This window comes from Aristolochia californica, unplaced genomic scaffold (assembly GCF_029961685.1).
Source record: "Aristolochia californica isolate CCGP_79_NKW_82.1479 unplaced genomic scaffold, dmAriCali1.0.hap1 SCAF_3, whole genome shotgun sequence".
Lineage (NCBI taxonomy): Eukaryota > Viridiplantae > Streptophyta > Magnoliopsida > Piperales > Aristolochiaceae > Aristolochia > Aristolochia californica.
Window position 1 is genome coordinate 45,475,174 of NW_027181992.1, and position 25,507 is coordinate 45,500,680.

A 25,507-nucleotide genomic window follows, 5' to 3' on the forward strand; every position below is an offset into this window, starting at 1 on the left:
TTGGGACGCGCCAACTCTGGTTCTCGAGGCCGGACAAAACTCGAAAGCCCGAACGAAGGGCAATACCGACAGTTCGGTCACGTTAAGTCTTACCAACGTCGATGTGACGTGTCACTGAAATCGAAATAAAAGCCGTTAAGGTCTGTTTCAACCCTAGAAAAAAAAATTTAATAATAATAATATATTTTTATTTTTATTTTTAAAAAATAAATAATTATAAAAAATTTACAAACTATTTTTTGGAATAATAATGATCAAATATTTATTTAATTTTCTTTTCTTTTTCGGGTAATTGGAATTTTACAATAAAGGACTCTCCAAAGGTGATACCTCCTCCTCAACCTTTGTTAATATGGCGGCAATGACCTCTACGTGAATACGTTTGTCCTCTACCTTGTTTGACCATGGCTAGTTTTTCCAAGTGATGTAGTTTGTATCTCGTTGGACTTGGTTGGAATTCAAAGAATGTAACATGAATATCATCAAATAAGGGTTTTGCAAAGGTACTTAAAATTTGATTCTTGGCTACTTCAAGGTATGATTATAAATTAGAAATGTAAATAGACTCGACTTATTCCTCCGTTTAATTTTTTCATTTTTTAACAACTATAAAAATGGAATATGGTTGAGCAAGTTTCGACTGTTGCAATAACCCTCTTAAGCAAGCATATTACTCGTTGAGATTATTTGAATGCTTAGTGGTGTTTATAACCTGAAAAAACGTCATAAAAAACATTTGTAAGATAAACAATAAAATACAAATGATTATGAATAACAATCCAAGTTTGATCAAATTACAACCTATTATATATGCTTTGTCATGACATTTAGGCAAATACTAAGTCTAAACGTAAACACATCTATAGTTTTATACGAGTGATATGGCAAGTACACGAGGTTCTATATGGTTTAAGCCTCGATAAGTCGCCTCACTAAGTCAATAGTGGAAGATTGTCGTAGGCGATGAACTCAGAGTTAGTTTGTAGATGAGCACCAATCAAACAAAAGGAATCTTTACATTATTTGTTGTCGAGCTCATCATCGCTATTCGAAACTCTTACTTTAGTCAAGAGTTGAGACCCTTAGTGATAACCAAATATGTGGTACTTAAATGGTACGGTTTTACCATATTATCGTCTTACATACTAATATATAGCTAATGGGATTTATGTACCAATGATGCAGATGATGTGAGAGAAATAACTGTTGTTAATTATTAAATTAATATTAATATTTTGCGTAATACATATACTCCAAGTGTGACTTCAGGTTATACGATACCGTTTCTAATGGAATGGCATAAATATTTATGTAGGGAAATTGGATACACCTATTTCACGTGAATAAATCTCATTCAAGAAGAGAACATACGAATATATGCCATCTTAGTTGTAACGTTTAAGGTATCTCGTCCTATCTCGGGCCTTTGGCTTTGCTTTTGCCCGGTTCAATTATCCGAGTCGCAGTCAGAATTGGACCCGGGGGCACGGGACGATCTTAGAACTGACACGGCAGTGATCTGGAAAGGGCGAGTTGAGGCTGAATGTCGTCACTTCGCTCGGCTGCCAAAAAGAAAAAACACAGTAAATTCTAAAACAACTCGGATGTGAACGGCGTGAGTGGCATAGCAGGCAACGGTGCATCACCACCACACTGGCAATGGTTTCGTCTCGTAATTTGCATTAACATCAAGGGTTGATGATTTTTCCTTCGCTTTCTATATATTTGGTCAGTAGTTCTACCGAAGGGCGGGGGAAATAGCTCAGAAAAACGAAAGAGAGAGGGGGAAGAAAAAGGGCGTGAGTGGGCAACGTTAATGGCGGTTAGGGTTTTCATTTGATCCGAATTATTCTGTCCGCCGCTTCTCTCTTTCTGTCTTTCCAAAGATTTTTCTTCAATCCCTCCTTCAAATTCTCGTTAAGTCGTCGTATTGCGTTTTCTCTTCATTTTGTGTGTCAGAGAATGGGCGCGCAAGGCAAAAGCCCTTCATCTGTGAATTCCATGCAGGTAAGTGTTTTTCGTTAATACTGAAGCTTCCGGTCCCGAGCTTGTCTATTTTTACTTTGTTACCCTAGTCCGTGACTTGTTATGATCTCCGTCTTTCTTTCTCAATTGCTGTGCAACTTACGAGACTTAAATACTGGACTATTTTTTGTTCTATCTGATTATCTATTTCCCGATTTTTTGTTTTCGACGAGCGTTGGTGTTAGGTTTGATTTTTCGAAATATGCTATTTACTTGTGTTGCATTATTTTATTTCAAACGCTTTTTGGCATTTTTTGGGGTCAATTTCTGCAGCTCTGAACAAGTTCGTTTGTTTTAGTTGCTCAGGTGACCATTGTCATTAATCTGCTGATCTGGTGGTGTACTGTGTCGCAGACTTCGATCTGTCACTTTCCACTTGCGAGTGGTTTTTAGATTTAGTTATTTGGTGCAAGCTGTTATTTCATCGTCGCCAGTATTATTTTCTCTTGAAGGGGGGAGGTGCTGGTTTGACAATTATTTGAATGCTCGCAAAGTTTGTATCATGTGGCCAATTGTTAAACCTTCAGTGATGCACACAATTTCCGTGTTGAGTGAGACACGTAGTGGTCATGTAGGTGACAGTCTTACCGACTGTCAAATAGTTCGATGCTAGTCATGGTGAGCATGATGGGGGCCCTCTTTCCGTTTTTCCCTTTAGAAGCTCTAAGGGTAACCTTCTTATTCCTTACTATATTTGGGTACTTGATGGAAATGAGCTTATTTACATTATGGAGAACTTCAAATTATGTAAAGCCTCAAGTATACTAAGAGATTTCTCATGTCCGTTAATTAACGCTGCTGCTCGTAACAGTGAAGTGATCTATTTCAATGACATTTCTGGCTGTTGAGCAATTTTATACTTTGTGCTCAAATAAAAAAATTCCATCTCTGCAGCTTGTGACCGGGTGCTGTTAGTTATGATTAGAATCACTTGCTGGGGCTCTGCTCCTCCTGTCTGTTTATACTGATCGTAGAGCAAATATGAACCTGGTTAACTCCTCTTCTTTAGAGTTTTTTACTTTTTGCAATTATTGAATCTCAAGTGTTACTCAAAATTTCAAATGTATTTTATCTTCATCCAATACAAATTTTTGATATTCCTATGAAACCATTTTGTAGCATGTTGTGTTGTCATGGTCACTAATAAAATATTCTTAGTTATTTGTTCTAACTACGAGGAAGAGAAGACTGCAATTTTTTTTTATCTTGTGATATATCTTATTTTAGTTTTATCTTGCCATTCTAAAAAAGTGTTTCATTTTTTATATGAGTACCTTTTACCCAACTTTTTTTTTTGAAGGAAAGTATATGAATATTCAATAAATCAGAGAGAGAAATGCAACCTATTGGGGTGGGCCGACCTCCACAACAAGGTGTTGGAGGGAAGATCCCTGTTTAGCGTGTAAGTCTGCCAAATGATTGGCAGATCTAGAGGTGTGAGTCCATGGACAATTTAGATTAGAAAGTATGTTACAAATTTCGAAATAAATGTCCCAATGTCTCTAGGGAGAGCGAATTCCTTTTGCATACCAATCGATGACAACCTTAGAATCCCCTTCAACGATGAGGGGCCCATGGAGATGATTTTGGAAGACGATGAGACCTTGAAGTAATCCATTGAGTTCTGTGATAGTAGAATCAGAGATCCTTGAAGGCCCCGCAAAAGTGTAGAGAAGATGGTTTTTATCATCATGTATAACTCAACTTGGTATTGTTGTTATCCCTTGTAGGGATTTTCTTTCAATCAGTTAAAGCAGCGGCAGGCTGTTGGTATTGCTTGCTGCCGAGGAGGATAGTTCATTGGTTTGGCTAGATTGATTATTTTCAGGAGCATTTATGCTATTATGACTCTGTTGTGCACGGATTGTTTCTCTGTGTGCAATTTTCTTGCCAGTTGACTATAAGCATGGTCTAATATGAACCCTAAGCATAGCCTACTATGGTAGTTTATTTTAAAAAATGTTCAATTTTGAAAATTTAGTAATTATTCTGGAATTTTATACTACATCTTTTCAGTGCTCTCTTTATGTATCCATACACAGTGAATGAAGTGGCCTCACCCATGATTAATATTTTTTGAATTTTAATTTCATTGTCCAGTTGTCTGTTAGTAGTTGTAGTCCTGGAGGTGAAAGGGTTGGTTGAACTTTTCTCTTATTTTCATAGAGACTGAAGATCTAAATAATCCCCTCCCCTCTCCAAGTCATTGCTTGGAGTGAAAGATTGCATTTTCTGCTGTCAAGAATTGTGACTGAGTGATTTTTGCCTTTTTAAAGAAGATGTGAAGTTATGTGCAGTTCTGATGCTTCACTTCTGTTTATTAATTTTACATTTCCTTTAATTTATTTCACCATTTACATACTATTTTTCTCATTTTGCTCTGATTTATATTTCCTAACATGTCAACAATGTTCAAACGTGCAATGTTTCATAACTAGTGCTAATGACGGGTCAATACTTTCTGGATGAAGGGGCTTTGACTTAGATCAAGGTCTCCAAGGGTGTAAAGAAAAAGAAAGGGAAAACAATCCAACTAGATGGATTGTTTTTTGAAGAGAATGTGTATAAAATAGATGGGTTGTTGTATGAAGATAAGAAGAAAGAAAAAAAACTTAGCTAGTGGATGCTGTAGGTTTAAGAGAAGAGATGAAGATGGATGGATCAAGGGAATGAACAAGCCACAAAGGATTTTTAGATTGAAATAAAGACGACCGGCAAGGAGGTTTTGGTTGGCTACAAACTTAGAAAAAAGATAGAATCCAAAGAACTTGGAAAGCTGACATGCTTGAAAGCTTCTTCAAGGGTGAGATAGAACTCTCAAATCTTTATTCTCAATTCAAATAAGATGTAAAATCCCTTTCTTCATGTACTAGAGGGGTTTATATAGGCTTACATTGTTGGACTCCTAGCCCAACCTTAATTTGGATTGCCTGAATTAGAACTCTTAAAGCAAGAAATAAAATTTCATTGTAAATAACTATTTCTTAAGCCACATTGGTTAGTCAAAATATAATGCTCATGCACATTATTAGATTCTAAATTAAGATAACTAGCAAAAAGAGTTTCACTTATGTGGATTCCTAATAAGGAAATTATGGTCCTTTCCTTGGACATTGTTCAAATTATGAAACTTTTTTGCGGGTTTGGGAAATTGAAGATTCTAGCTTCCTTCTCTGCTTTCAACTCGTGCCAAATTTCTTTTGGACTCTCTAGAGTGGCTCTTTGACGCTTGAGAAAATTGTTGATGCTCTGGAATTAGGATTTTGAGCTTTATTAGAGCTGAAATAGGCTGGCAGATTTGCTAGAACCTTTGTTAGAGAGTTGACATGTTAGCACTTTTGGTTTTAGCTTCTTTATATCACTTTTTTCTAGCTCTTTAGATAAAGAAAAAACTTTTATTTGATGTAATTTCTGTCAGGTTGTTTGGTGTAGACACTCATAGAGCCACTCCTTTAGTTACAAATCCCTGCTATACACATAATGTAGGCACAATCTGATTGTTAATATAGCTAATGCTGTTCCCTTTTTATTTAGATATTGATTGGACATGCTCTCCCTTGATATCCAGCAAGCTTGAGAGTTGAATGCAAGACATCACATTGTGAAAATCCACGATGTGGCCATTGTGCTAAATGCTCAATTAACATTACTTTTCATTCTCAAGTCCTGATATGCTTTTTTTTTTTTTTTCTAATCCGTCAGTTGTTATCTGTTTAGTGATTGTATGTAATCTTGGTTGAAACTTGATGATTGGTTTGAGTTCCATGCATAACTGTACATCATTGTTTGTTTTTTATTGTTTAAAAAAAGAATTATTTTATTGTTTTACTTAAAGATACAAATCAGTTGTATTTAAGTTTTCAAGTCATCAAGATTTCAAGTATTCATGAAAAATTATATTTAGATATTATGAAAGGAAAAAAAAATATTATGACCAGAGGTCATTAGCCACAAGTGTTCACTGAAAATATATTTAGATATTGATGAAAGGAAAAAATATTATAATCAGAGGTCATTGCCCACATTATTTATCTGATTTTTGTGTTTTTCAGCGTGTTAAGGTCTACCATTTGAGTGATGATGGTAAATGGGAAGACCGAGGAACAGGGCATGTTACTGTTGATTATTTGGAGGTTTGTATTCATTATTTTTCTTTTTAGTTTCTCATCTTTATCGACAATTTTTTTATAGGATACATATTTTGACATTTTCTCTATGCTTTATGTGATGGTGCTTGCTTTTCTCTTCTTTGGGTGATAGCTTCTATAAAGATTTTTTTTTTTTTTTTGAAAATTCTTCTATAATTTGATGACAGTTTCAATACTGGCCTTCTATTTTTGGCTACTTATCTTTTCAATTGCTGCAATTTCATTCTTTTTTCTCCTTAAAACAACGGGAAAAAAATTTCTTTAGGGATACAACAGGAGGGCTAAAGCATACAAGAACAGAGAAAAGCTACAAACATGCAGAAGAAACAATAGATCTATTGGCAAACAGTTCTAGTAGAAAATTATTGATGGGTGTTGATAAGAGTCTCACATTGGAATTAAAGTGGTCCATAACCTAGTATAAGATCTTGGGATGGGCCTCTCCACTTCAAGCTCAAGTTCTAGTGTCAATATCTTTCTCCATGTGCGAAAGCAGGTTCAATGGACCTTTGCAGATAGTTGGGTCTCTACCCAGAAATTACCTATTTGTAGGAGTCAAAATGAGGGCCCATGCTTGATTGGTAGTGTTGACAATAATCCCATACTAGACAAAGTGATCCACAATGTGTTATAAGCACATGGGTTCCGCCTCTCCTATCTAAGCTTACTGTTTTTATTATTATTAGGTGTTCGATCTCTTCGTTGTGGAGAGAATGAAGGGGCCTTGCCCTTATTGCTTCATTTCTATCACACTATATCTCAAATTTAGGTTATTAACAATAAGTTGAGGACTTGAACAAATTTAAATGTCCGAAACCATTTTATATTTTCTGCACTCCAAGGTTCAAAGTAAATCTGGTGGTATTCTGCTTCTCAACTGAAGCCGGAATCCTTGCTAAGAACAAGTTTTGAGCCTCTGATGGATTTCTAAATGTTCTGAGGAAGCTAGATGTTCTTGGTTTGCATATGTTGAAATAATAAAACTTTCTAAAAAATGCTCAGTTTTTAGTACCTTGTCTCTGCAACCATGATGAAGAGATATGGCATTTGCTTAATGAGTTTGGTTCTCAATGTGCCATTGAATTTTAGCTTGCTAACTTACAGCACTCAAAGCTTGGCCCAAGTAAAATTTCTTTTGAGGGCTTTATGCGACTCGACACGCTGATTAGGCAAGGAAGCAGGGAAATGTAGTAATTAGGGATCCTTAATGAAGTGGACTGACTAAAAGTTGCCTGATCCTCAAAAGAGAGAAGGTTTTCTTCTAGGGAGACAGTTGTCTTTGAAATCTCTCAGTGATAGGATTCTAGAGGCATTTGAAAGGCCAAGCAACGAAAAGAGTGAGACCCAGGTAGGGGAAAGAGAAGAAGGCTATTTGCATCCCAAAGTAGCAGTTATTTTATTTTTTGATCAATACCAAAATTGCAGTTATTTCATTACTAACATTGTAAGTTTTTACCAATTGACACTACGTAGCAATGATATTGGCTAAAAAGTATATACCAAAAGCCATTTCTTTATTTAAATCGTGTTAACATAATCCTTTGGATGGTTAATTGTAAAGGCTCAAATTAATTCGAGAATGTGTGAAGAAAAACTTATTCCCTTTGTTTATGCTGTCTCCTGCTTGGATATGCAAACGATAATCACTGTAAAAAATATTTTTGTGTAGTTTCTTGTGAAGCATTTGGATATGGGCCTCTTGAACAATGCCTATAGCTAAGTTCATGGTTTCTTCAAGATTCTTGTGTCTCTAATTGTTGATTTTGCTTTAATTTTGTCTTGATCTCACACACTTGTGGGCTGCCTCATAAATTTATAATGGATGCTTTTCCACAGAGATCAGAAGATCTTGGATTGTTTGTCATTGATGAAGAAGATAATGATACTTTGCTTGTGCATCGTATTGCTTCAGATGAAATCTATCGGAAGCAAGAAGGTATGCTATGCTGCTTTCTGTTTCCACTATGAAGTTGTATTTGCATCAATTACTTTTTAATGTTTGATGCTATCTAATATTTTCAGACACTATCATATCGTGGCGAGACCCAGATTTTTCTACTGAATTGGCTCTTAGCTTCCAGGAGTCAACAGGTTGTGCCTATATTTGGTGGGTACTCTATTCCATTATTCAGTCCTTTGTATAAAAGGTGTTACTGATTGACACAAATTGATCCGGTACTTTTATTCATTTTTTTTCCTTTCATGTTCTGTAGGGATCACATCTGCACTGTGCAAAGGAATTTGCAGTTTAATGCTCTTAGTAGTAAGTATCACTGCTTGTAATCTTAGTTCAATGCTATTTCATATAAAATTTTGTCAGATTTCATGTCTTCTTGGGTGCAGATGTTGAGAGTGGACCCCGTCCAGCCACCGAGGCTCTGGAGGCATCTGGAGCATCACAAACAAATGGTACTTGCATAGATTGGATTTTCTCCATGAATTTGCACAAATTTTTCTTTAATGAATGAAGATAATAATAATGCTAGAATGTCACTTAAAAGTGTGTTTTTGTTGTCTTTTCTATCGCTTTGTGGCTCACTTTATTCCATGTTCACTATATCAGGCTTTGGTGGATTGAATCTTGTTAGAATTGATTTCGGTACTTGTTAAATTAGATATAGGGCTTTTAAAAAATAAGATGTAAGGAACAGTTATGATTTAGAGGAGAAACATGTCATTTAAGAAATTGTCGTGCCATGCTGACTGAAGTTCAGCTATTTGTGGAAACATATTTAGAGTAATATTTGATTCATTTCACTAATGGTTGCCTCTCACTGCAATCAGTTGCACTTGCGGAGATAAATTAGGCCTGATTCCTTGTTGTACTAAACGGTAGTTGGCCATACAATTGCCATTAATTTATGAGAAAGAAATGATTATTTATTAACAGAGTTGAGTAAAGCATGACCTTTGGCAGTGGTTTCTATGCTGTATCAGTAGTTGAAGCTGTATTACTTAATCATTGGATTTGCAAACGTACATGATTTTAATAAAATTTATGGATAATTGTTTCCAAATTATAGGGCTCAGGAGGATTCTGCACTGAGAAATTATCTTGTGAAGTTTTTTTCTTCTTTCTTTGTAGTGTCCTCTTGTTTCATTGGAAGTTTCTGTAATGGGAAAATTTCTACTTCTCGAGGAATTTCTTTCTGTCAACATTTTTCTAGAGGTGCATATGGTTATGTTAGATAAAATTTGCTGTGGGAGAATCACTGTGAGGTTAAGAAAGATGTTCATCCCCAAAACATGTTGCAAGTGGAGCTTCTGCTTTGTCTGTGTTGCATTTCTTCACATTGTTTTAGAGGGAAGGTGTTAGTTTGTTGAATTGTGTTATAGTCACTTGCGTTGTATTTACATTACTTTAATGATTTTATTTATTTATTTCAGAAAAGTACTTTAATAATATGGGTTGGGAATGTTCTAAAAAAGTTTCGTCCTTGCTGCAGACGAGACATATCAAAACATCAACAATGAGTTGAGGGAGCTTCCAGCTGTGGAACTATCGACATTACCATTGATTCTTAAGGTGCTAAATGGCCTGAATGGTGCTAATTTTTAACTCCTTATACTGTCTTACATGTATCATGTACTTTCCTATTTTTGTTTACTGCGTACTGAAATGTAAGTTTTTTTGGAGATGACTATGATAATATGACTGGTTTTCTAGAGATATGAGGTTGCTGTTTAATAGCTGTCAGCACTTTTGAAGAAATTATTACCATAAAAAATCATCAACTTTGAGAATTTTTTTTTCTGAAAGGACCATTTAAAAGAAAATGAAGCTTAGTTTTTTCTTATGGTTTTATTTTTTAGAGATAGGCTTGGACAATAATGTGCTTATTTGAAACCTATTTTATTGGTTAATGCCACTGTGGTGCTGGGTTCATTTTATAGTTTATGGCGAAATGAATGTGTTAAAGTTTACATTCTGTATTGAGTGGACCACACTGATGGCAGTGTTTTTTTCTGTCTTCTTCTTCTTCTTCTTCTTCTTCTTTCTGTTTGTATATTTTATTGATATCTCCTAGTACTCATCTTCTAGTAATCTCTTGTTACTAGCCCCCCCCTCTCTCTTTGCTTATGTTGTTTTTAATATTTCTTAACATGGTGTATTTAATGATGTTTTAATATTTTTTCTCTTAATGATACTATCTATTGGCCTGGCTGCCTTGAGCCTTTTTTCCTTGTTTAGTGGTTTATTTTAATAGAAAAAGGCAGCAAAGACAATACAAAAAGATAAACACAAGGGAGAGATGCAAAAGGATAGTGAATTAAGGAGAGGGTCGTGATGCATTTGTTGGGTGTTCCACCTCTCTTACAAGTGTTTGTTATAATTTGCGGAGCAAGGACTATGGCACCAAGATATTTGAAGACCTTTAATGAGGTATTAAAATTTAAATAAAAATAAAACAATCTCCAATGGTGTTTTTTCACCAGTCAATTACAACCGTACAATTTTCTTCAACCTTGATGGGACTGGAGAATCTTGCTTAAAATTTCTTAGCCTTGAAATAAATTTAGGTGATACTTTCTGGAATAACCATACCGAGAGGATTGATTGGCTTTCTAAAAAAACATGCTGAGAGGATTGGTGTGAGAGAGGATATGATGTCCATCAAGATTCTAAAAGATTCTACAAGGGCCCATTTGGACCTGGTTGCCTCTGGAACTTCCTTTGAGGTTCAAATTTAGATTCTCTTTAATATAAGTTTCATAGTTGGAAATGAAAATATACATCTTCATTAAAAAAAAAATAGTTGGAAATGAAAACATTGCTAATAGATTTGTTTCCAAGACATTGTGTATAGTTGCTCACCAGTTTTTTTTTTTTTTTTTGTGCGTGTGTGTGTGTGGTGGATGGGGGTAACCTTGTTCCACATAATGTATTTTCAAGAAAATGGGTTGTTAGTTGGTTTCAATGGGAATTTGCCTTTGGATCAATGGCCTTATTAAGGGTTTCTTGTGTGCGGTATTGGGTTCAAGCTTTACTGGAATTTAAGGGAGAAGCGTATGGTTTTTGACGTCATTTAGAGAAGAGATGGTTTTATGGGAAAAACTAAGAAAGAAATCTAACACAAAGGTTAATGACAGTTATAAACTCATTTTGAAATAAATTTCAATCCTGAAGTGGTGGGAAGGCGTAGTAATGGTTGGGAGTTGCCTCTTAAAAATAAGAATTTGTCCTAATGAAAGGGAAGATATAATGTATATGAGAATTCCCAACTATTCAATTAAATGTGAAAACTTCAAAGTCTTTATATAAATATTTAAGTTGTGGACCCTTTGTCTCTTCCATATATGTGACATGGAAGTTTAATATTTTCTATTTGTAATTTCTAAGTGGAACCCTTCGTCTGTTCCACATCCATGATGGTAATTTTAATATTTTTCTATTGTAATTTGTACGTAGAAATCAAGAACAGTCAAGTAAATGAGGCAAATCTTAAATTTAAGGACTTCATCTCTAAGCATTCTTGGGGATAAACAGTACTTCATGTGTCTACCTACCCAGTAAGATTATTATTTATTATAAGAAATTCCTTTTTTAAAAAATAAAACTTATTCAAAATTGAATATAGCATGCCATAAAAAAAGTCAATATAATGTTGCCTGTGATGTGTGCAGGTAGCTTGTACTTATTCATTATATGGAAGATTCCCTGAACTTCTTTGGCAATCAAATATACTTCCATCTAACCTTGTCAGAAAAACCATCTCTGGGTTAGTGTAAATTCTTGCTGTAATAGTGGCTTGGTTAATGTGGTGTGAAAGGAAATACCAGGATTTGATGAGAGCTAGCTGGATTTGGCATGAAGCGCACCAGTCCTTTTAGAAGTACACATGTCCACTCCAAAAAAGGTTCCAAAACTGTTGTTATTGGACAGTTTGGAAGGTCTTTGTTTGTGGAGAATAAAGTATATCAGGGCTAGAGGCCATATCTTGAAGTGCATAGTTGAATAAGTTTTGGGATGAAAGATGGCAGTCATACCTGGTTGGATTTGTTATCAGAAATGATATGAGCAACGTATTTGAAAGAAAATTTTTGAAATATGAAGAATGGCTTTAAGGTCAAGGTTAAAGCAAGTTTGACAAAAGCAAGTTTGACGAATTGGACAAAGGGAATGCCAAAAATTAGTGTCGAAACTAGTTTTGAGTTGCATTTCTACAAAGAAGAATACTGGTGATGCTTTTGTAAAAATAGATAGAAGGGGAAATAAGCTGCCCGGGTAAAACCCTCTTGTGCTTTTGATGAAGCTACAAGTGGGCGCTTTCATCAGGGGATATTGAAATACAAGAAACAAAATTTGGATCCAAAATTTTCATCTAGACTGATTTTTTTTTTTTTTTAATTTTCAAAAAAATCTAGCCCCAAAATCATCATTTTTGAGAAGGTGATCAAGGATATTTCAACTTATATGGTGAAATGCTCTCTCCATGTGGAGCTTAACAATGCTTGATGGGTTATTCCTCCTGAAATCATCAATAACTTCATGGTGGCAAAGGTCAAATCAGTGCTTTGTCTACTTTTAAGCTTTATAAACTCAAAAAATTTCTTCATTCTGTCGAATTCTTCTCTTTGATCGAAGCTTATTAAACTTGGGTTGTGCTCCTTCGGATAGAGCAAAATGATTTCTTTTGTATCTGATTTTTATTTCTTTTCCTATTGGTGCATGGATTTCATCTTATTATTAAGAAAGTTTTCCTTAGGATTTTTCTGGATGTGTGCTGTGCACTAAAGTTTTATGAATGTTAAATGCAGACGGTAGTGGAAAGTGGCGTTCAGGATCAAATGCGTGCTGTTGATCTTATATTGCATGATGTAAGCCCTGTCTTTTCTTTGGAATGTCCACTTGAATAGTTGTCATTGCTCTTACTTGTCTGGTAAACCTTAAAGTAAACCATCTTATTGGCGTGCATATCATAACCTGTGAGGTATCTTGTATGGAGGTTAGGCCTATCCTTGATGAAGTAATCTTGTCATTTTTTTGGTAATTCCCACTGATCTGTGAACAACTTGTATTATTGGTTGTATTATGATATTGATTGTGTTTTTTTCTCCTTTGTGTTCGTCCTCTTATGTTGAGTTCTTTTTTATTGTCTATTTTGTGCAGCAAGATTTCTTCACAAAGCTAATGGAGTTGTTCAGAATTTGTGAAGACCTTGAGAACATTGATGGCCTTCACATGATATTCAAAATTGTCAAAGGGATCAGTCAGTTCTTGCAACATCTATCCTTTTAAGTTAAAGTTATTTTTCTCCATAATTCTAAATAACGTTTGTATTTCTGTGGCTGCAGTTCTGCTTAATAGCCCTCAAATATTTGATAAAATATTTGGAGAAGAATTCATCATGGATGTTGTTGCCTGTCTTGAATGTAGGTTCTTCTACTATTGATGCCTCATAAAGCTTTCTATTGTTGAATCTGTATCCCAAGCTTGTTGTACCTGATTGGTTATGAAAAATAAATGCATTTACTAAGAATCACTGTTAAAACTTCAGTGTGTTTTGATGTTGCTTGATATTATACTTCCCTAGTTCTTGCATATTCGAAGTATTTAGATAGCTCCCCCCCTTGCCGCCACTGGCCAATCACTGATAGTATTGCTGACATTGTGTCATCCATTCATTGTAATTGGAACCTTGTTCCTAGATCAGCCAATTCTTTGGCTGATAAATTGGCAAAATTCGGAACCTCCCAGCGATCTCTCATTGTTTGGGAAGACTTCCCCTCTTGTAATCTGCTCATTTGAGCTCTCTTAATAAAATTCAGCATCATTTAAAAAAAAAAGTATTTAGAGCATGAGGTAATCATATATTGATTGTGTGCTCCCCCTGACTTGCGTAGTGCTCAAATCTTTTGTTATGAAAGTATAAGGTGATTTGGGATCAATATCTTTTCTCATGGATAATAACCATTTACTGCTTTGATATGGCTTAAGTGAGTTATTAAATGCTCTTATTGAAGAAGAAATTTGCTTGTTTCACAGACATCAAGATTCTGCTTTTGTTCTTTCCTACATGAACTTTACATTCTAATGGAAATTCTACTTTGACTAACATTTTCTATTATTTTTTGCCATTATTATCTTTATATTTGATTTGCAAGTTTATTAGTTTTTTCTGTACATCAATATATTCTAAGAATGTGAGAAATTTGTTAAAAAGTGGAGCAGCTGATGATTATTAGCTATCATGTTTGCTGCCCAGAAAGATTTTAAAGAAATGACTGTTGTTGCAAATGTCCTGCTCTCTTTAGACCTACTCTCTCTTTCACACAGAGAGAAACATAAACACTGAAAAAGATATTAAATATCCATTTATACGTTCCTTTCTCTATGTTTTTCCTGAGATTATTATGCTTACATTTTTTTCTGCACAATTTTTGACAGATGATCCTGATGTTCGTCAGGTGCAAAATCATCGGAGTTTTCTTAAAGAGCATGTGGTTTTTAAAGAGGTAAATTTTTTGCTGCTCTCGGAAGGTAAATCATCAGATTTAGACTTTTTATTTTTAGGTCGATTATTTCTCTTTTCTCTGCCTGCAGGCTGTTCCTATTAAGGATCCCATTGTGCTATCAAGGATACACCAAACTTATAGAGTTGGTTATATAAAGGTGCGATGCTTTTAGTCACTCTTTCATGGTGAATATAATTAAATTGTTTGAATTTCTTTTGTTCCCTTACGGGATTTCCATGAATCACAGGATGTCATTTTGCCAAGATTATTAGATGATGCCACTGTCGCGAATCTTAATTCCATCATTCATGGAAATAATGCTGTTGTAAGATTGTCAAATCTCAGTTATTCAATGCATTTCCATTAGCATGGTATAGAAAGTTCAACTTCCTGCACGAATGTAATTATTTTAAGAAGCTATTTGTCCAGGTTGTTTCTTTGCTGAAGGATGATTCTACTTTTATACAAGAACTGTTTGCGAGGATGAAGTCACCTACAACTTCTGAACAATCCAAGAAGAATTTGGTAATTTTAGACTTGTGGTTAAGAATTAAGATCAGTTAGTTAAGAAAATTATGGTTGAACTAAGATCATTTTGTTAAGAAAATTTATAAGGCTGTGTTTGACGTTGCACTTGCATGCATTATTGCAAAAGTGGTGTATTTGAGTGTTTCCTGGCTTCAGCTTCTGGTTGTGTGTGAGTAATTTCATCCACTGTTTGCCATGTGTCTCTGTATGTTTATTGGTTTTGGGCTTGGTGCGGATCTGTTGGTAAGATTTATGCCCTGAGTGATCTGTTTTTGGTAATTTCATTCCTGTTATTTGGCCTTTGTTACTTTTCCCAACCTTATTCTGAAAACATTTGATAAATTCAACGGGGGGTTGGTAGGAATGATTCTGGAATTTGAATTCAATTTCGGATGAACAGTGATATTAGAGTTGGTGTCCTTGAATTATAGCTACAGTTTGTCTTCCACTACTACATTTTGATTTTTGTCTCTAAGAATGGGAAGTGTTTTAAAAAATGGAGAAAACTTGTTGGTCTTTTCCTCCTGTTTCTCGGATCACATTAGGGGGGGAGGGTGGGAGGGCACACCTTCTCATTATTTTAAGATAATTTTTTACATAATAATTTAATAATAAAATGACCATAAACATCATGTTCTGTTCATTTTATCATGTTAATCTCATTCTAATATATATTAATGTGGCAGGTAAAAAAATATGTTATCAAAATTTTTATAGCATATTTTTGTCATTCAAATTGCCATTATTTTATATTTCTTCTTATTCTATATAAAAATTTAAAATGTTTTTTGAAATTTAAATTTTTTATTATGATGAATGACTTTTGTTTACATGACAAAAACATTAGTATGATCGAAATTATGGTAATGACTTATAAGTCAATTCTTCCTTAATTCCAGTTAATTGCACTAACAGCAGGATTGTAATGTGAATGGTTGGTTATTCCAGCAGACACGTTATTCTGAAATTCGAAACTCTAGAAATGTTTGTTCTGGAACTTTATATTAGAATTCCAGTGGATTACTCTGGAATTCTACAATCTAGTGAAACTCTTCATCTAGAAATGTTTATTCTGGAAACTGATATTTCCGAAATTCTGTGGCTATTACTCTGGAATTCAACATTCTAGAAACGTTTACTCTGGATACTTATATTTTCAATAATACAAATTGAAGTGGTCATATTCCTGTAATACAAGTCTAAGCATGCTAATCTTTCTAAAAATGCATGGTGAAAGATCTGTGGTAATTTGTTTTCTGAAATCAGGGATCGGGGGGACTATCTGTTTTATTGGGCTTCCTTAATTTCATAGGGATTGGGGGACTATCTGTTTTTTCTTAGGTACTATGCCTTCCTTCCTCTTGCGTCTTCGTGCTATGATTGACTTGTGGATCTGATTGTAAGTTTTTATGCTCTGCACTTGGCTTCCAGTCGTTTTGCAGTCTGAACCAGTCTTATGCGCCCTTATTCTGATAATATAAGATGAATTTAACATAACAGTTTAAGTTTATTAGTTACATTGAAATTGAGAGTTGGGGAGGAGTATTCTTTGTATTGGTTGGCTTTGTAATTTGTCAATGATTCTTTGATTGAATGCCTTTGTTTATTTTTGTTTCCTCCAGCTGTAAGATTATTTTTTTGAGGATTAGGTTTTTGTTCTTGCAGGTTTTGTTCCTACAAGAGTTCTGTAGTTTAAGTAAAAGTCTGCAGTTGGTTCAGCAGTTGCGACTGTTTCGGTATGTTCACTGTGGATTATATGCTGGCTGTTTTTAAAAGTTGGCTTTTTTACTTTTCAATTTAAGTTTGAAAATAAAATTAGAACTGAAAGTTTTAAAAAATTTTATAGATATATATGTAAGAAAATATTTACATGTATTGATGATGATGAACCTTTCTCAAAAAATAAAAAGTATCAATGATGAAAAAGTTGGTTTTGACCAGTTCCAATGCTTCTTTATGGACAATCAAGAAATTACAGACCAAGGAAAGTGAGATAAGATGGAAGTGACGAGTGCTTGAAGAAGTGTGCTAAAGATGGAGCTCATAAACGATAGAACAGGAAGGCAGATGATACATATCACTTCCCTAATGTAGTTGGGAAAATGCTCTAAGCCTAAACCATTTTGCACTTAACATGGACGAGTGGACTCCTCATGTATTAGAGAGTTTTCTGTGGTAAAAATTGCATTTGTTGATTAATGAATGTATTTTCCCTTGAGAGGTTCCTCTCTGTGAGATCTCTTTCTTTTCATCTTAAGTAAAAGGAAAATTATTGAATTTTAGCTTTGGTGTTGAATAAAAAACTAACAATATGGAGATTCGTATTACAATTGAAACATTTGGAATAGACCTGATTTTGAGATGGATTATATGTTCTACAACTTTATTTGGCGAGCCCCATGATGTGAGTCAATTGTAAAAAGTTGGACCAACTGTTATAGAGGATGGAGGTAGTAGACAAATGCTGGAATGTTTGTGCTTCAAAATGAAGATAAATGATTTGCTTTTAAGATTAGTAAAAACATAACTGAGAATATCCTTGCTTAAAATATGAGAGACTCATTTATGATAGTTAGGTGCCTTTGAAGGATTATGGTAATGCACTACTGAATGGACCTTCCACTATATTTTATTTTGGTCAGGTATGATTTCTGATCTCCACCTTCTGGCTTCCCTCACCCCCTCAAAATGGTTTGCCCAAGTTCAATTTTGATGGTAGTTCCTGCAATAATGTTTGGGGTGTAAGCGATTGGGTGAATGGCATTTCAACTTGTGCTTGTTATCAGTAGGATGCCCTCCCTAGTCTGCTGTCTGTATTTTTTTCCTTTGACCTTTAATGAAACCACCTCTTTTAAAAAAATAAAAATTCAGTAGGATGTTTGAGGGACAAGTCACCGCTTACCAGCTCCTGATTTTTTATGAAAATGTTTGATCTTCATGGGAAATGTATTGTGGGTTAGGTTCATATCCCAACATCTTTTTGTAGGATTCACCATCCTGTTGATTGAACAATTGTGCATCAAAATAAAGACAGTGGTTTTCTTTAAGGATTAAAAATAAGACAATTAATCTTAATCTTATTACCTTCTAAAAACAGAAAAAAAATTATTACCAAACTATGAGGGACTTACTAGTTCACTAATGAGTGGTCTTGTTGCTAACTGTTGAGGTACAATTTCTCAAGCTTAATTTTGATGGATCTTCTCTTGGAAATCCTAGGCCTTTTGGTTTCGGAGGCGTTTTGGAATTCTAATGGTGCTATGCTCGCCTTCACCTATCTTGCTATGCATGGATGGTTCTTTCACAGTTCCAGACATGCGGTAGAGTTCACTTTGTGCCTCACCCCCACCCCCCACACACACACACACACACACACACACACACACACACAAAAAAAAAAAAAAGAGTAAAGTTTTTCATGTGGAGTGCCTGCAATCTCAGAAAACGTGGCCAGCTCGGGGTTGACTCCGTTTGCCCTTTTTGTCGTGTAGCTGAGGAAACCGTCAACCACTTGCTCCTTTCATGTCCTTTCTCATGGGAGATTTGGACGTTGATTATCAGCCGCATTAGGTTACAGTTCTGCTTTCCCGCGGATCTTCCTGTAGCCTGTCAAATGCTTGCAAGGACTTCCGTCCCCGGTCTTGGGAGAATAATGATCTCGGTTTGCACAAATTTTATTCCTTGGGGTCTCTGGCTAGAGCGCAATCAAAGGAGATAATGCTAAGTTCAATTCCCAAGAAAGAATCATTGAAACCATCTCAGGTACTATTACTACATGGTTTCACTCTCAAAAAGCCTTCTCCCCCTACTCAGGATCTTCCATCAGGAATAATTGGGGTTGTCTGCTGGTGCGAACATTCTTCAGCGCCCCCAGTGGCGCAATCAAAGGAGATAATGCTAAGTTCAATTCCCAAGAAAGAATCATTGAAACCATCTCAGGTACTATTACTACATGGTTTCACTCTCAAAAAGCCTTCTCCCCCTTCTCGGGATCTTCCATCAGGAATAATTGGGGTTGTCTGCTGGTGCGAACATTCTTCAGCGCCCCCAGTGGCGTCATTGGGATACCTTTTTTGAAATTATGGAAATTGTTAGTCTGTTTGATTGTTTTTGGTCTCATATCCCGAGATCAACAAATTTTGTGGCCAAGCAGGGAGCTTTCTTGCAATCTCTTGTTGTTAGGGGTTAGCTCCACCTTTTTTCTCCGTTTATTTTAATAAAATCATCCTTCATAAAAAATAGTGCTATTCTCGTCTCTTTTGGTGAACCTCTTGGCATGTCCAATTCCACCATGTCCAAATTTCAAGCTTTAAGACATGGAATTAAGAATTTTTAGAGATCGCTTCTATGGAAGGGTTCATGTTGGAGGAGATTCCAGAAATCTCACTTGCTGGTGCTTGGGTAACAAGCAAGCCCCCCCTTCCCCTGGCGGTCATGGGAATGCTTTTTTCGAAATTCAATTTTTTTCTAAAGATGTTGATTCTATTTGGTCTTATGCACCTAGGTCAGCAAATAGTGCTGCGGATGCTTTAGCTAGAGAGGGGGTTCTCCAATCCCTTATGGTAAATGGTTCCCCTTCTTGATGTTCTTTTTAGCCTTTGGGTTTTTAATAGAAAACACCCTTTCTCAACAGAAAGAACTGTTAAGGGACAGTGAAGAGGAAGATCAACAATGGCTTGGATGGAGTGGTGTGGAAGGACCTGAAGAAGGGTAATTGTGTGATTGAGGTGGACAGTGAAGAGGAAGATCAACAATGGCTTGGATGGAGTGGTGTGGAAGGACCTGAAGTAGGGTAGTTGTGTGATTGAGGTGGATCATATATGTGACTCAACCTAGTTGGAATTTGATGTGTGTTATAAAAAAACAAAGTCGGGATTAAACTCTGACAATGATCATAATTTTACTTTTGTAGCAATTTAAAAAATATAATTTGCAGCTGTTCTCTTTTTGTTAATTTTGCTACCTTATTTATTTATTTATTTGATTGAAGTTATTTGAAAATATTTGATACTGTAGATTGTTGGTATGTTATTTTTCATATTATATACTGTGATGTGTACTGCAGGGATCTTGTCAGTGAAGGCATTTTTGACATCATCACTGATGTATTGCAAAGTCCAGATAAAAGACTTGTATTGACTGGGTAATTGATTCCTATTAGATTTCATTTTGAGCTTATGTTCTTGTATTTATAGGTTTTCTAAGTACTGTGTTAGTTTTTAAATTTATTTACAAACTTCTATAATTTGGTATGTTCTGGATTTGCAGGACAGACATCCTTCTCCTTTTCCTTAACCAAGATCCTAACCTTCTTAGAACGTATGTCATTCAACAAGAAGGAAATACTCTTCTTGGTCTTCTGGTATGCTGTCAGTTTTTTCTCCATAGTTTCATTTCATTTTGTTTCTGCAACATAAGAACTATCAGTCTCTTACTGATTAGAGGCAAATTTTATTTAAAAGCCGATACACGAAATTGGGGGGGGGGGGGGGGGGGGGGGGTGGTGGTGGTGGTGGTGTATCCCTTTATAACGAGAGATTTGAGGGACGCCCTTTGCTTAGGAATGAAGTCAGCCAATTGATTGGCTGATCTTGGGATAACTTTGTTTTTTTGTTTGTTGTTGATAATATTGTGTTGTCCTACGGATAATCTATTGCACTGATGTTTGAACAATGCTGCATGCATTTTCAGGTTAAAGGTATGCTGACTGACTTTGGGGAAGATATGCACTGCCAATTCCTTGAGATCATCCGCATATTGCTGGATTCGTACACATTGTCTGGATCACAGGTGCTATAGTTTCTGTTGCTTTATTCTGTAAATCCAATTTCATTGCAAATTCCTTGTGCTGTGTAGAAGTTCTATATGTGGCTTCAAAAAACTACGAAGAAATTTACCTAAAATATGACAACATTTTCATGCTCCTACTTGCAAGTGGAATTGAGTTATATTCTATTGGTGGGTGAAAATGTCAACCAATCTATAGTTGCTTGATGTGCTCCATCTCTCAAGCTAGTTGTCTAAAAGCAAGAGTTGTTTTGGGCTTGAAAAAGATCCTTTACTTATTGGAAGGGGCATCCTAAATTTGGCTAGTCATTTTTGGAGCATCTGGCCCACTTTCAGTGTCTTGTATTTTGCCTGATATAGCAACTCTTTTCCTAAGTTTTTTTTTAGTCGCAGAAAGGAACTCTTTTATTTGTCATCTTCAGTTATATTCCTCCAATGCTTTAATTGCACTTGAGATTTTTTTGGCAAAGATCTATTGTGTGATTACAATCTGGTTCAATTAATAAATTACTAAGGTTTGAAATAGAACTGGTAGCATGTGTAAACATCATATTGTTTATTTAAAGGAGATGATGGGAAGAGAATGGTTGGATTGCAACTAGAATGAAGGAGAGAAACCAGATTCTATCTTCTTGGTAATCAGAGAATCTCTAGATCTCTTCTAGGGGAGTTACTGTCTCTGGACATAAGGAGACAGCGACCTCTTTAGGGCAACATGACTCTTGGTCTACTGGGCCATTCCAACCACACTTGTGGCACTATATTGAATATGATTTGGCATAGACATCAATCCCATAAGGGCATAAAAAATAGATTTTTTATTTTTTTGTGTGAATAGGGTGAAGATAGGAAAGACGTGACATAGCGTCATACTTTCATTTCGACATTCTAATTGTTGGGACATGAATTCTCAAAAAATTGTTGGAGTACGTGCATGACAAATGTGTTTTCTTTGTTGTAGTATCTCTTCTCCATTTGTTTGCCTTCCTTTTCTTCTGTTGTACTTTTGCTTATTCTTTTCTTTTAACTGTAGTTTGATCAAACCTATTTTTAATATTTACCATCATTTCATCACATAAAGACACTTCTAGGTTTCTGTTGCATATGAGGTGTGCAACCTTTTCTAGTTTAGTTATGCAGGTAATCGTTATTCATTGGTATTTTGCGTGTAAGATGACTTCTGTCTTGGCTCTGTTGAACACAAAGCCTGCATCGCAGTTCTTGCTCTGTGGTAATCAGAATGTGACGAGTTCTTCTAATTGTTGCAGAGAGACACAATTGTTGAGATATTCTATGATAAATATTTGGATCAGCTAATAGAGGTCATAGTGGCTTCCTGCCCTCCAAAGGGTGCTGTGCGATCAAAGGTTAAAGCAGCTGGTTCTGATGAAAGTGTCGACAAGCATACTACCACAAAGCCTGAAATTCTGTCGAACATCTGTGAACTACTGTGTTTCTGTGTTCTTCATCATCCATACAGGATAAAGTAAGCTCCCTTCTTTTATGATAGTAAGAGCGGTACTTTTACTACATCAAAGTTTTTTGTTTGTTTGCTATGTACTCACAACATGGTGCTATTTCTTACTGTAGGTGCAACTTTATTATCAATAATGTAATCGACAAAGTCTTGTTTCTAACTCGCAGAAGAGAAAGATACCTTGTAGTTGCTGCAGTTCGTTTCTTGCGGACTATTATCTCCCGCAATGTAAGTTGTTATATATAGATTATTGTGAACACGTAGTTATCTTTGGAGTAGAAATCTACTTTGCTGTGTTACCTCTTTGTTCCCTGATGTGATGGGCATAGTATTTCTTGCAAAAGCAAATGTAGAGACCTTTGTTAGAATATACCAGATTCAATTATGTCTTGGAAATAAATCATGGTTCAGAGACAAGGTTGTTTTGGGTGATGCTGATGTATTCTTTAATTTTATACATCCATTATCTGCTTTTGAATCACTTGTGCTTTCGTTCTAAACATGCACTCACTTTATATCTGGTCCCATATTTGACTTCCTAGTCTTTTCGGAAAAGATAAAAGTGGATAATTGCTTGCAGGATGAACATCTCCTACGCCATATTGTTAAGAGTACCACCCTGAAACCTATTGTGGAAGTTTTTGTTGATAATGGCAACCGTTACAATTTGCTTCATTCGGCAATTCTAGAGCTTTTCGAGTATATCCGCAAGGTGCTCATTACTCTTTTGCTTTGTCTTCCCTTGCAGTAACAAATTGTTTTTAACCATGACTAGAGCTGTGCTTTTGTGCAGGAAAACCTCAAGTCTTTAATTGTGCATGTAGTTGATACCTTCTGGGATCAGTTGGTGAAATTTGAGCATTTGGGGTCGATTCAAGCTCTCAAAGTTAAATATGAACAGGTATGTAAAGTATTATCCACATAATTTTTCATCCTTTTGTTCATTTCAGGCTATAGAGAGTCAAGTTTAAGATGGCTAATTTGGTTTAGCATGAGAAAAATAATATATGCTCTTGGTATTTCATATGTTCTGAAAACTTAGCAACTGCAACTAAAGAGGATTTCCGAGTCTGAAATCTGTCTGACTTTCATCACCTTTCTGATTGGTATTATTACATGTTAGTTATTAGAGTCCTGTGAAACTAGAAATGCTGTTAGTGTGACTGACCCAAGAAAGAGGATAGATGACCGTGCGTTGGAGAAAGAAGAGGAGGATTACTTCAATGAGGACAGGTTTGTTGCTGTTGCATGTACTCTGTGCGATTTTTCCCTGATTGATGTTTAGATGCTGATGTTGAATTTTATTCAGTGATGAAGAGGACTCCGCATCTGTTCGTACTTCACATGCACGGAGTCAATCTGTGCCACATGTTTTACCCAATGGAACTGGTGCTAGTTACCCATCGTTTAGGTATTTCAATTCATCTTCGCTATATTTTCTTTTTTTCTCTTTAACTGGTTATGGTTGTGTATGATGTGTTTCTTTTGGCTTTTTTAGGCCAGGGGCTGGTGGACTGGTTGATTATGAGGATGACGATGATGATGGAGATTATAATCCACCGACTGTGAATAAGCAGGAGGCTTCTTCTGTGGATAACAAAAGGTCCAACTCTTCTAAGTTGAAACGCCGGTCATCTCTGGTACATGACTCCAATGATGAGGAGCAATTTGAGTTGACAAAGAAACACCGAGTTGAGAAGAATACAAATGGGGGGACAATAACAATTGTTGCTCCTTGCTCAACCTGCAGCCGAGGTAGTTCACCTAGTAAAAAGGTGGTGTCATCTAATAATCCTAGACTCAGAGATGAGAACAGTGATCCAGATCAAGTGAGTGGTGAAATGAGTTCTGCAGTAACTAAGAATTGTGCAAAATGCTCTCCGGATGCTGCAGACACGAGACAAACAGAAATCCCTATCAGTAATTCCTCAGCAGAGACTGCTGTTAATGGCCCCAAAGTTACAGGTTCAGAGCCATATTCTGTCCGGTGATCTAAGTATATTGGGGTTTGGTATACAGTGTGGCAGGTGGGTTTTAGCTTCTGCTCTTTTGTGGAGGAGGAGAAATCCATGGAAACTTGGACGTAAAGAGTAAGGACTTTTTTTGCCGAGAACCCCTATAGAAGCCCTTTTAGATGCAAATCTGAGGGGGATCTCGTGTTATACAAGTCAACCTGAAGGACATTGCCACATCATTGTAATAGTCTTCCGTAAAATGTCGTTTGATTTATCCATAAGTGAGCAGTGACAGATGGGGAAACAGTGATAGCCCCCATGTTTCTCTCTTTATGGTTGGGTTTTCTGGAGTGGAGCTTATTCTTGGGTTGACTGAAACTGGCAAGAGGTCGGTCTTCGTCGGCAATAATGATGAGGCCGATGAGCATGGGCTGTGACCGTGTAACTGGTTGGTAAGACTGTTGTACATTATGTTTTAAGTGAAGACCATCTCTCAAATGCCAGGTAAGGTAATTCTCTCTGAACAATTTATACTTGAAAAAGTGGTCTTCTGTAAAGAAATTATCATTGGTTGCAGACCAACTTGAACTCCATATTTTTGTAACATAAACTGTAATAACCCTAAAAGTTTTGTAGCAACAGTTTTATACTCGAGTTTGTTGTGCTACCCACAAATTTTTCTTCTCCAGGTCGCCAGCAGCCTGTATCCATCCCATTTGTTCAGCTTTTCTATAAAAAAAAGCTAAAGATCTGTGTCATATTAGATAAGGGATGAACGTTTTAATGGAATTCGTCTAGTTCTTCAACTCTGTTATTTGAAGGGTGTTTCAGGACTCGTTTGGGGTTCCTGTGTTAAAGATTTGCTATAATCTGGCGGACTCTGGTGTTGAGATATGTTTTGGGCTGCACTAATGCTCTCTAAGCATCGGATTAATCTATTTGTGTGACTGCGTAAGAGTGAGACAGAATGAAGGTTGTTTACTCTTGTAGGTAAATTGCTTTGATTAAATTTTGGATTCAGGCCCTAAGGAAACGGGGAAATGGTGCAACAATGATAACTTTGATTAAATTATTTCAATTGTACGTACTTATTCATGTGAGATTATTCTTTAACACTCTTCCTCACGTGT

General features: G+C 35.9%; 1 protein-coding gene across 3 annotated transcripts; it reads left to right on the forward strand.

Moving 5' to 3' along the window:
• The first annotated feature begins 1,648 nt into the window (after positions 1 to 1,648).
• LOC137958798 (uncharacterized) lies at positions 1,649 to 25,363 on the forward strand. 3 transcript variants are annotated; one of them, XM_068805931.1, is made up of 26 exons: positions 1,649 to 2,007; positions 2,324 to 2,694; positions 6,078 to 6,158; positions 8,010 to 8,109; positions 8,196 to 8,280; positions 8,387 to 8,436; positions 8,517 to 8,582; positions 9,620 to 9,699; positions 12,933 to 12,992; positions 13,285 to 13,384; positions 13,470 to 13,547; positions 14,563 to 14,630; positions 14,719 to 14,787; positions 14,878 to 14,955; positions 15,060 to 15,155; positions 16,824 to 16,894; positions 20,224 to 20,301; positions 20,427 to 20,520; positions 20,850 to 20,948; positions 22,214 to 22,431; positions 22,536 to 22,650; positions 23,003 to 23,134; positions 23,216 to 23,323; positions 23,546 to 23,655; positions 23,732 to 23,833; positions 23,921 to 25,363. In XM_068805931.1, the coding sequence occupies exons 2-26, from the start codon at positions 2,632 to 2,634 to the stop codon at positions 24,411 to 24,413; spliced, it is 2,694 nt and encodes an 897-aa protein (XP_068662032.1). In that variant the 5' UTR covers positions 1,649 to 2,007; positions 2,324 to 2,631; the 3' UTR covers positions 24,414 to 25,363. The 3 variants fall into 3 exon arrangements, with proteins under 3 accessions (XP_068662032.1, XP_068662033.1, XP_068662034.1); XM_068805932.1 differs by having other exon boundaries at positions 2,332 to 2,694; XM_068805933.1 differs by lacking the exon at positions 2,324 to 2,694.
• The last annotated feature ends 144 nt before the right edge of the window (positions 25,364 to 25,507 follow it).